The sequence below is a fragment of the Phascolarctos cinereus genome, unplaced genomic scaffold (assembly GCF_003287225.1).
Source record: "Phascolarctos cinereus isolate Bilbo 61053 unplaced genomic scaffold, phaCin_HiC Scaffold_4;HRSCAF=312, whole genome shotgun sequence".
Lineage (NCBI taxonomy): Eukaryota > Metazoa > Chordata > Mammalia > Diprotodontia > Phascolarctidae > Phascolarctos > Phascolarctos cinereus.
The window spans coordinates 714,243,936-714,254,655 of NW_027555847.1; the positions used below are offsets into that span (position 1 = coordinate 714,243,936).

General features: G+C 43.3%; 1 protein-coding gene across 1 annotated transcript; it reads left to right on the forward strand.

The window, feature by feature from the left end:
- The first annotated feature begins 1,510 nt into the window (after positions 1–1,510).
- CRYBA4 (crystallin beta A4) lies at positions 1,511–8,111 on the forward strand. Its single transcript, XM_020996723.2, has 5 exons — positions 1,511–1,549; positions 3,868–3,986; positions 4,919–5,060; positions 7,124–7,266; positions 7,912–8,111. Exons 1-5 carry the CDS (start codon positions 1,511–1,513, stop codon positions 8,057–8,059), a joined length of 591 nt encoding a protein of 196 aa, XP_020852382.1. The 3' UTR covers positions 8,060–8,111.
- The last annotated feature ends 2,609 nt before the right edge of the window (positions 8,112–10,720 follow it).

The following is a 10,720-nucleotide window of genomic DNA, read 5'->3' on the forward strand; positions in this document are numbered from 1 at the left end:
AACTCTGTGACCTTGGGCAAGTGACTTAGATCTCTGTTTGAGTCAGTAATCTCACTTGTAAAATGGGGATAATAATAGCACCTCCCACCCAGGGTTATTGTGAGGCTCAAAAGAGTGCTTTGCAAGCCTTCAATGTTATCTAAATGCTAGCTTTTACCAGTATGGCTGTCCTATGAGGGATTCTTACAACTGAAGCTGGTAAAAACCAAACTCTTCCTTTTGAGAGGGGATCTTCTCTGCTCTTCTTAGGGGAGTCTCTCCCACATCCACGAAGCCCACGGTAGGACCTCCAGCGGATTGATGGTAGCCGACAGACAGTATAAGCAATATTCCACACTCATAAGGCCCCAATCTTGTTTCCTAAGGATATCGGGAAGCCGGAGAGTGAGGACAGGGATATCATCCTCTTTCCCCAGATTTCCTCGGTCCCTGGTGGTGGAGGGAGGAGATGGGATGGCTGCTCCCTGGTAGATGGGCTGGCCCACTGCTCTACCCAAGGGGAGAGAGAAGGCTGATAAGCCCTGAGCTCAGGCTGGAGACTGAGGCAACCCAGATTTCTATGGGGTAGTTTTCTCTCCTGATCCTCCTCTTTGTTCTTCAGCAAGCTCAAACCCACACATGTGCTGACTAGGACTTTTAGGAGCCAGACTTTCACCCCCTCCCACCCCCTTCCCTCTGGCCAAGGGCTATAAGAACCCCAGACACAGCTTTGTCTGCTGGGCCAGCTCCCTGTACTTTCCCTGGGGCCCCAGCTCGGTAAGTGGAGAGTGTGGTCAGGGACAGTGTGATCCCCATGAGACAGTATTGAGACCCAACAAGGCAGGGGGATGGGCAAAATGAACTCCAAGTTCCTTCCAGTTATAAGATTCTGAGATTTTTAATGTTTCCCTGCACTAACATTTTGTGATTCTGTGAAGCTTTCATGGTCTATGATTCTAACTTTCTGTGTGTCTGTGATGCTTAGATCTTTTTCCAAGAATCCTTGTTAGACATTCTGTGGTCCAAGGCCCCTCCCAGCTCTGACATTCTCTGTTCTAGGATCCTTCCCAGCTCTGACATTCTATATTCCAAGGTCCCTCACAGCTCTAACATTCTCTGTTCTAAGGACTCTTCCAAGCTTTGATACTCTCTGTTCTAAGAGCTCTCCCAACTCTGACATTCCCTGTTCTAAGGTCCCTCCCAGATCAACATTCTACATTCCAAGGTTCCTTATCGCTCTAACATTCTCTGCTCTTCCAGCACTGTCCTAATGCTCTGTTTGTGTTCTAATGGTCTAGCACTCTTTTCTGCTCCAATTCTCAAGTTTCTATGATTCAGTGTACTGTGTGGAATTCTTTATCCTTCTAGGTCCTTCTTCTTTGCTTGGAGAGGGGAACCTAGGGCTGAGAGCTTACCTAAAGAAGGGGCAAGGACCCTCTGTGTACAAAATTCCCTTCTCCTCCTCTTCTGGTTCCCTCTTCTGCTCCTTCACCTGCTACCTTTCCTTTCACCAGCTAGAAGAGGAGTCAATATGTCTCAACAATGCACCAAATCAGCTGGCCACTGGAAGGTAGGCACAAGGACTTGGGGGGGGGGGGCAGGGAAGGGGTGGATCAAAGGGAGTATCTGTGAATCACTGGTGCAGATGACTACTGATGTCCCCTCCGTAATCCCTCCCAATCCCACCCCAGACTCTATCTTTACCTTCATAAAGGCATCTTGATAGAAGCAGAAGCCTTGAACTAAGGAGCCCTGTATTTGAGCCCAGACTCTGGCTGCTGACTCACTGTGACCTTGGGAATTTCACCTTCCCTTCTTTGTGCCTCTGTTTCTCTATCTTTAAAAGAAGGAGGCTGGGCTGGGCCATCTCTAAGGTCCTTTAGAGCTCTGACCATGCATAAGCCTGGGGAAGGGAGAGCAGCTATAAATCTATTGTGCCCAGTGCCCAGGGACAGGACCCTACAGTCTCTAGAGAAAAACCCCAGAAGTAGGAGGGGCTCCGTGGTTAGGAGGATAGGATTGGTTGAAGAGAAGGATCAGTATTGACTTGCCCCAGGTTACACAGTAGGGCCACACCTGGGACTTGGATTTCCTGGCTCCCAGCCCTCTATCTTCTAGGACCATGATGCTTTGTCTCCATCAGATGACCCTAAGCTGGAAGGGAAAACTAACTAACATAAGGATTGACCACGATTCATAGAAGGCTTGGCAGGCTGGAAACATTGGGCTGAATATAGTAAGATGAAATTGAATGGGGACCAATGCAAAGTTTTACCTTTGGGTTCAAAAAATCAACTTTCCATGTTCAAGATGGAGGAGACAGAGTCAGACAGTAACTTTTATAAAAAAAGTTTAGTAGTCTTCATGCTCAGTTGAGTCAGTGGTATGATGGAGCTGGTGGTAAGGGCAGCTAAGTGGCACAGTGGCTTGAGCATTGGGCCTGGAGTCAGGAAGACATCTTCCTGAGTTCAAATCTGGCCTCAGACACTTAGCTATGTGACCCTGGGCAAGTCACTTGACCCTGTTTGCCTCAGTTTCCTCACCTGTAAAATGAGTTGGAGAAGGAAATGGTAAACCACCACAATATCTTTACCCAAAATGGGGTAACAAAGAGCCAGATATGACTGAAAAATAACAAACGATATAGCAGCTACAAAAGCTAATAAGAAATACAACCTTTAGGATTTGGAAGGTGATTATATTCCCATTGTCCTCTATCCTGCTCAGTCAGTCAGTGAACATTTATCAAGCACTTACCATGTGCCTAGCACCATGCTAGATCCCAGTCAGACCACATCTGGAGTATTGTGCTAGGTCTGAGCACCTCATTTTAGGAAGAACATTGATGGAGTGTCCAGAGTAGGGTGCTCTAGAGATTATGACAGAGTGAATAGTGTCCTGGACTTTACATCCAGGAGATCTGGGTTCAAGTCTCACCTCTGGCAATTGCTAGCTTCTGGCCATGGACAATTCACTGTTCTTCCATTTATTTATCTGCTAAAATGAGAGCTTTGGGCTAGATAGCTTCTAAAGTCTTGTGTGCCTTGGAATGTATGATCTCATCATCCTGTAATTCCTTCAAATCAAAATGGTGAAGGAAAGGCCTTAAGTCTATGAGGATTGGTTGAAAGAAATGAGGATTTTCCTCTGTGTGTGTGTGTGTGTGTGTGTGTGTGTGTGTATGTGTGTGTGTTTGTGTGTGTAGGGTAGGAGGGTGAAGGGAGGGCCTTAAGTCTATGAGGATTGGTTGAAAGAAATGAGTTTGTTCCTGTGTGTGTGTGTGTGTGTAGGGTAGGAGTGGATTGAGTGTGTAGAATATGCTAGCTGTCTTCAATTATTCCAAGGACCATGACATAGAACAAAGATTAGATTTATATTTGGTGGGGCAGTGAATAGAGCACTGGTGCCTTAGATACTTATTAGCTGTGTGATCCTGGATAAGTCACTTAACTTCAATTGCCTCTAAAAAAAAAAAGATTTGTATTTGGCCTCCTGGGGCAGAACAGACAAAAATTACAAAGAGGGAGATCTAGTTTTGGCTTCAGGGGAAAATTTGAGCTGGCCCAATGTGGCACATGGTGAGTTCTTCACTGGCAGTCTTTACACAAAAACTGGATGCCACATGTTGGGTGTGTTGTAGCGGGGATTCTTTGGGGGTAAGGGTTGGACTACATGGCCTCTGAGATCCCTTCCAGATTCTGTAAGATTAAATGGTTGGGCTTTGCCGGCTGGATGCTTAGGATTCCTTACTCAAATCTTTGCCCCTTCATCAATTTAAATTTGTCCTTCCCTCCCAGTTTTCTAGGAAATCGGGCGCTGGAGACTGGGAGGGAGGGTGGTTTGGGCTCAAACCCAGGATTGCCCTCACTTTCTGTGTCTTTGACTTAGATCGTGATCTGGGACCAGGAGGGTTTCCAGGGCCGACGGCATGAATTCACAGCTGAGTGCCCCAGTGTTCTGGAGGTTGGCTTTGAGACCGTCCGATCCATCAAAGTACAGAGTGGAGCGTGAGTTTGCTGTGTGGCTTGGGAAGATCCTCCCGGCAAGCAGGGAAATCTCTCCTTCTAGGAACTCAGCTCACAGGGACCCAGGGTCTGGGAATCCCGCCTTTTGGGTTCCCTTTCTTGCCTCTGACATTGGACCTGTTGCAGAATGCTAAGCAAGTTTTCCCCACTTTATTCCCCTCAGTTTTTTCATCTTCAGCTTCTCTATCATTGAACCCATTTCAGAGCTCTCCCCCCACTTCCCATAGTTCTCCCAGCTGCTTTCTTCTATCCACAGAGGAAAACTCGAATTGATTCATACCAAAGTATGACTATGTGTTGTTAAAAAAAAAAAAAGGCCTCATGTAGAGAATAATGCTTAATCCAAAGACATGAAGGATCTGGAGGGATTTCATAAACTTGAGTGGATGAGAGAATTTTGGCTAAATGACCTTCCTGGGGCTGTTCAAATCAGGCCAGAAGGCAACCACGTACTCCACCCATGGTTAGACTGCATAGCTTTTTTTGTGAATGTGGACCCAGGTCAAGAGTCACTTTAACGTCCCCAGGTCTCTCACACTTAAGCCCTGAGGATATGATCGTATTGGTCATGAAGCTAATGAAAACACCATGAGATAGCTTAGACCAGGATGAGTTCAAATCAAATTCCCTTTGCCTGGAGAGTCTATTTAAATGACCCCTTCCCCCACCCCCTTAGATCACCAGATCGAAGTGGGGAGTAAGATGTGGAAAGACTGGAAAAGTGAGGTGGGGCAGGGTGTGGTAGACTTTGAACGCCAAGCAACTTTCTGTACTAGGTCCTGGAGACGGCAGGGAGCCTGCTGTGGAGTAGGGTGGTGCCTGGGGTCCCACCTGAAGTAGGAGGCACAGCCGGAGCTCCTAGGGAGAGGCTAGATCCTCCTGAGTCACCCCTCCCTCCGTCTCCTTGCCTGCAGGTGGGTAGGCTTTGAGCACGCTGGGTTCCAAGGGCAGCAGTTTGTCCTGGAGCGAGGCGAGTACCCAAGCTGGGAAGCGTGGAGCGGTAACGTCGCCTACCACGTGGAGAGACTGACCTCTTTCCGTCCTGTGGCTTGTGCGGTGAGTAGCTCAGCTCGGCCCAGCTCAATTCAATTCTGCAAAGCGCCTGTTGGAGCAGGTGGCACCCAGGCTGCCCGAGTGGCCACTGAGGCGCCTCCCAACCCTCAGTGCGTGCTTCGGTGATTCTGCTTTGACCCAGCAGCCACTGTGTGGCAGCCACTGCTCTAGGCACTGCGGGTGGAAAGACAAAGACAAGAGAGCCCCTGCCCTCAAGCAGCTTACATTCTTCTGCTGGAAAATAACGAGTGTCGGGGCAGCTAAGGTGGCACAGTAGATAAAGAACACCGGTCCTGGATTCAGGAAGACCTGAGTTCAAATTTGGCCTCAGACATATAGCACTCACTAGCTGTGTGACTCTGGGCAAGTCATTTAACCCCAATTGCCTCACACACACACAAAAAATAATAATAATAATATAATAATATAATAATAATAATAATAATGATGATGATGATGATAACAACAACAACAATAATAACGTGTATCAGCCAAGTGAGTCCAACATATAAACACAGTAAATATGCACAAATGTCGGTGGGAAAGAGGGAAAGAGTCAAGGGCTGGAGCTGGGTTCTTAACCTTTGTGTCATGGACCCCTTGGTGATCTGAAGACTAGGGACCCCTTCTCAGAAGAGTGTTTTTAAATGCATAGAATAAAATACATATTCCAAAGAAAACCAATTCTAGAGAAATACAGTTCTGTCTGTGTCTGTATATGTGTGTGTATATGCATACATATATCCTACATTTATGTATTCAGATAAATATGTATGGTATATTATATATCTGTGTGAGTATATACACACATGCACATACACAAAACTGCATTAAGACTTTGGGGACCTTATCATATATATTATATATGATTCAGAAATATATAATCTAATCTATATTAGATTAATCACATTGATATAATTATATTGTTATATCAAATTGTAACAATGTATGTATTATAGCAACATGTAATTTATTAACTTGTTAGTTTTGGATTGTGTATTATATAATGTATAGAATATACTAATATTTCTTTATTATGTTAATGTCATGTTAATATATTAATATTGTATATCATGATGTTATATTAATATTACTATATTATTATGTTAATAATGTTACCCAAAAAGTCTTAATGTAATTGGGTGATAAGAACTGAGCCTAGATAGCCTAATAATAATAATTCAGGTAATAATACTACCATTAATAAATACCACTTCAAATCTGTTTAGTTTATAGTTTACAAAGCTATTAAAATGTCTCAAAAGGTAGTGAGTTCCCCACTGGTGGAGGTCTCCAAGCAGATGACCACTTGTCAGGGATGTTGCAGAGACTTTATTCCAGTTTAGGTAGAAGTTGGAGTAGATGGTCCTGTTCCTCCCAAATCAATGATTCTATGATTTGGAAGAAATTTAAATACCAGGAATGATATAGTTAATCACTGGGGTAGATAGGGGGTGGTATGGGGAGGTAAAAAAAATATATATATATATATATGTATATATATATATATGTATACATATATATGTATATATATGTATACACACACATATATATATATGTATATATATATATATATGTATACACACACACATAAAAATATATATATATATATATGGAAGGGAAATTTCCTTAGGACAAAATCTTGGATGATCCATACTAGAGATTGTGAAGGAGAAATATTGCTGTGAAAAGGTCAGTAAGCAAGCATTTATTAAGCACTTACTATGTGCCAGGCATTGTACTTGGCACTATATATACAAAGATGAAAGCAAAACAGTCTCTCCTTTCAAGGAACTTATATTCTAAAGGTCTGAGAGAGGAATCAAGTGGGACCAGCAGACTTAGCTTTGATAGAAGGAATGACATTCTCACCATTAGAGCTATCCATAAGTGGAACAGGCTGCCCTGAGAAGTAGTGACTTCCCCCTTCCTTACTCCCCAAGAGAGGTCGCCTGCCCACTTACTGGAGATGTTAGGGTATGGATTCCCATTTAAATACAAAGTGTCCTGGATAAGGTCGCTTCCCAACTCTGAGAGCCTCTGATTTCCCTCTTTGTTCCCTATAGAATCACCGAGACTCCAGGATGACCATCTTTGAGCAGGAAAACTTTCTGGGCAGGAAGGGAGAGCTGAGTGATGACTACCCCTCCCTGCAAGCCATGGGCTGGGACAACAATGAAGTGGGCTCCTTCCGAGTGCACTGTGGGGCGTAAGTACATCTAAGAGCCTGGGTTTCCTCCGGGGAGGGATGATGGGGGCAGAGAGGCCAACTAGACAGGAAACAAGCAGACAGAGGGAAGAGCCTGATAGTATAGTAGCTTGCATTTATATATTAAGGCTTCCCAAGTGATTTACATGCATTATCTCATTTAATTCTTACACGTCATCTACCCAAAAGGCTCACAGCACTTGGAACTAGGAAGGTCTTTAGGGATAATTTAGTTCAAACTCCTCATTTTCTAGATGAGGAGAGTGAGGCCCAGATAAGTTAAGTGACTACCAGAGGTCACACGGAGAGTAAGGAATGTAGGGTAGCCAAGATGAAAATGCCTGATTCCAGTGTTCTTTCTATTATAATGAGCTCCCCCATCCCCAAGGCCCTCCCAGTGAGGAAGGGAGCCAATAGTTGAAACTTTCCCCAATATCCACCAGTTTCTTTGTTGTGTCCCTTCTGAAGACCCTTTTCTTGGGGAACTACATATTAAAAAGGGGCCAGTGTTCTCAACCCAGAACCTGCAGCCTCCCAGCATAGCCCCTGCCCTTCTCCTGTCCCATGACCCCTGGGAGAGCATCTGATCCTGTCTCCTGGGGTGAAGGAAAGACACCTCCTTCTCAACTTATGTTTGCTTTCCAGCTGGGTTTGTTCCCAGTTCCCAGGCTACCGAGGCTACCAGTACATTCTGGAATGTGATCACCACTCAGGAGACTACAAACACTTTCGGGAGTGGGGGTCCCATGCTCAAACCTTCCAGATTCAGTCCATCCGCAGAATCCAGCAGTGATAACCCCAACTCCCATGCTGGATATCTGGCCCAGGCCACAAAGAATAAATGTTTGTTCAACCTCATCCCTTTGCTTATTCATTCATCTCTTTCCAAATTGTGCCCACGCCCTCCCTGCCACTGAAATTCCATTGAATTCTCTAAGCCCTCACAAAGTGCCTGCTGTGTGCCATCTTAAACTCAACACTCCAAAACGTAACTTGAGTGCCTCCTGTGTGTTATCTTAAGTTCAATACATCCAAAACAGAACTTGAGTACCTACTGTGTGCCATCTTAAATTCAACAATCCCAAACAGAACTTGACTGCCTACTGTGTGCCATCTTAAACTCAACATGTCCAAAACAGAACTCATTATTTTTCCACCCCAATCCTTCTCCTTTCCTGAACTTCCGTATTACTTACCAGGGGAACCCCTATTGTCCCAGTCACCCAGGATCTCAACCTCAGTGACATTCATCATGAATGCATTTACAGGCTTTGGTTCTAGAGATGGTAGAACCACTGCCCCCCCCCCCCGACTCAGTCTCTTTGCTTTGGAGTGACACATCCTCTTCTTGTGATGGGGTTGGGGGGTTGCAAGCACAGTCACCAGGTCCTTCTACCTCACATTACTTAGAAGCAAAGCTCATTTGCAGTATGGCATACATGAACTCAGGATCATTAAAAGTCAAGCTTCCAGCGGCTGTTTTGACCATTGACAGTAATGGGGTTACAAAAGTCTTTCGGCAGGTCCCCTTTGACTACTTACAAGTCTACATTAGCAGTAGGGTTAATTTCAGTTTAAACATGAGCTTGGACAGACTTTGGGAGATGGCGGAGGATAGAAGGGCATGGCATGCTATGGTTCATGGGATCACAAAGAGTCAGACATGACTGAACAACAAAAACAAACTTCAATTCATCCTGAAAATATTATGTACTATAGGACTAGAACATGGGCATCATTATAGCCTTTAGTCATTTGAATAGAATTAACTTACATGATAACAAAAGGAAAAAACAAACAAACAAACCTTAGTATCCTGGTCTCTGTCTGCTAGCTAATGATTATATAGCACTTAAGATTTGCAAAAAACACTTGATTCTCCTAACAACCTTGTAAAGTAGTGGCTATCCTTACCCACATAAGGGAAGGGAATCAGCCATTATTTAGCACCTACTATGTGCCAGGCATTGTGTTGAGCACTTTTTTAACAAATATTATCTCATTTGATCACATTTCACAGATAAGAAAATCGAGGCTGAGAATAATTAAGTGACTTGTTCAGGGTCACACACCTAGTAAGTGTCTAAGGTGGGCTTTGAACTCAGATATTCCTTACTCTAGGCCAAGTACTTTATTCCACTTTTGCACCTAGCTAGATATATTGTAAGACATTTATAAACCCATTTGTTGTTCAGTAGTTTCAGTCGTGTCCCAACTCTTCATGACCCCATTTGGGGTTTTGTGGGCAAAGATACTGGAGTGGTTTGTCATTTCCTTCTCCAGCTCATTTTACAGATGAGGAAACTGAGGCAAACAGGTTAAGTGACTTGCCTAGGATTGCACAGATAGTAAGTGTCTGAGGCTGGATTTGAACTCAGGTCTTCCTGGCTCCAGGCCCAGTGCTGTATCTACTGTGTTACCCAGCAGCCCCATTTATAAACATAGCATTTAAGCATTCATATAAAACAATTTCATGGATTTCAAACATAAACTCAAAACTTACTGCCAGTATAATAACATTATTTATTAGTCAAATGCATCTCTAACTCAGCTACATGGAAAAATCATTCCATCCATCTACTGACGTTGGCATTCTATATTAGCTGCATCTACAAACCAAGAGGGGAGACTTTTACTTTTGGGTTCAAAGGTATGGCACCAGTGGTTACCAGTCATTTAGAGCATAAGTCAACTAAGCTGGGAAGAATAATTGTCCCCAGTAAATTTATCTGGCCCAATATAAATCCCATTATAAACTGCACACTTTGAAAGGTTGCTACATGATTCCAGCTACTTTTCCACAGTCATAGAATCTGTGAAATTAAGTTGGAAATCATTAGCAAAAACAAACTCCAAATCTCAGAGGAGGTAATGGATATTCTCCAAATGATGTTTCCCAGCTTTACAGGCATGGTAACCTCGCTATTCTCCTTTTATCTCAGTGAGGTCTAAAAATTCCTTAAAATTAAAATTCTGAAATCCCAGGCTTTTCTTTGTTCTCTGCCAAATGCAGAATTATTTACACATACATACATACATACATATAATATGTATCATATTTTACTTTTAAGGTCGAATGTATATACTTTTCATTGCCTTTTAACTGAACCTCAAGTCTACACTTTGTCAATGTAACTAACCTTTAATTTCTTTTCATTCATCTTTAATTGACTCTGATGAACCAAACTGAGCCTTGTAAACCACAGAATTGAATTTCTTTATATATCGAGTCAATATTTCACTTACTACTTTTGTTAATTTCTTAGCCTTTTGCTTCTCTGCTTCCAAATCATTTAAAAAAAAATTCAGATCCAGTATCTTCTTTCTCTGACGTATTTCTGTTTTGCAAATGAGCACTTTTTTTTGGTGCATTTTAAATTCACTGCAAAATCTTGCTTTCCTCTGATCAGAGCTGAAATTTACAGCTTTGTAGAGATTTCTCACTTCATCATTT

Excerpts from the sequence above, each read along its gene's own strand:
- CRYBA4 (XM_020996723.2), top strand. The coding sequence starts at position 1,511 with ATGTCTCAACAATGCACCAAATCAGCTGGCCACTGGAAG. Across the intron at positions 3,987-4,918 it reads ATCAAAGTACAGAGTGGAGC|GTGGGTAGGCTTTGAGCACG; the intron begins GTGAGTTTGCTG and ends CCTTGCCTGCAG. Across the intron at positions 7,267-7,911 it reads TTCCGAGTGCACTGTGGGGC|CTGGGTTTGTTCCCAGTTCC; the intron begins GTAAGTACATCT and ends TTTGCTTTCCAG.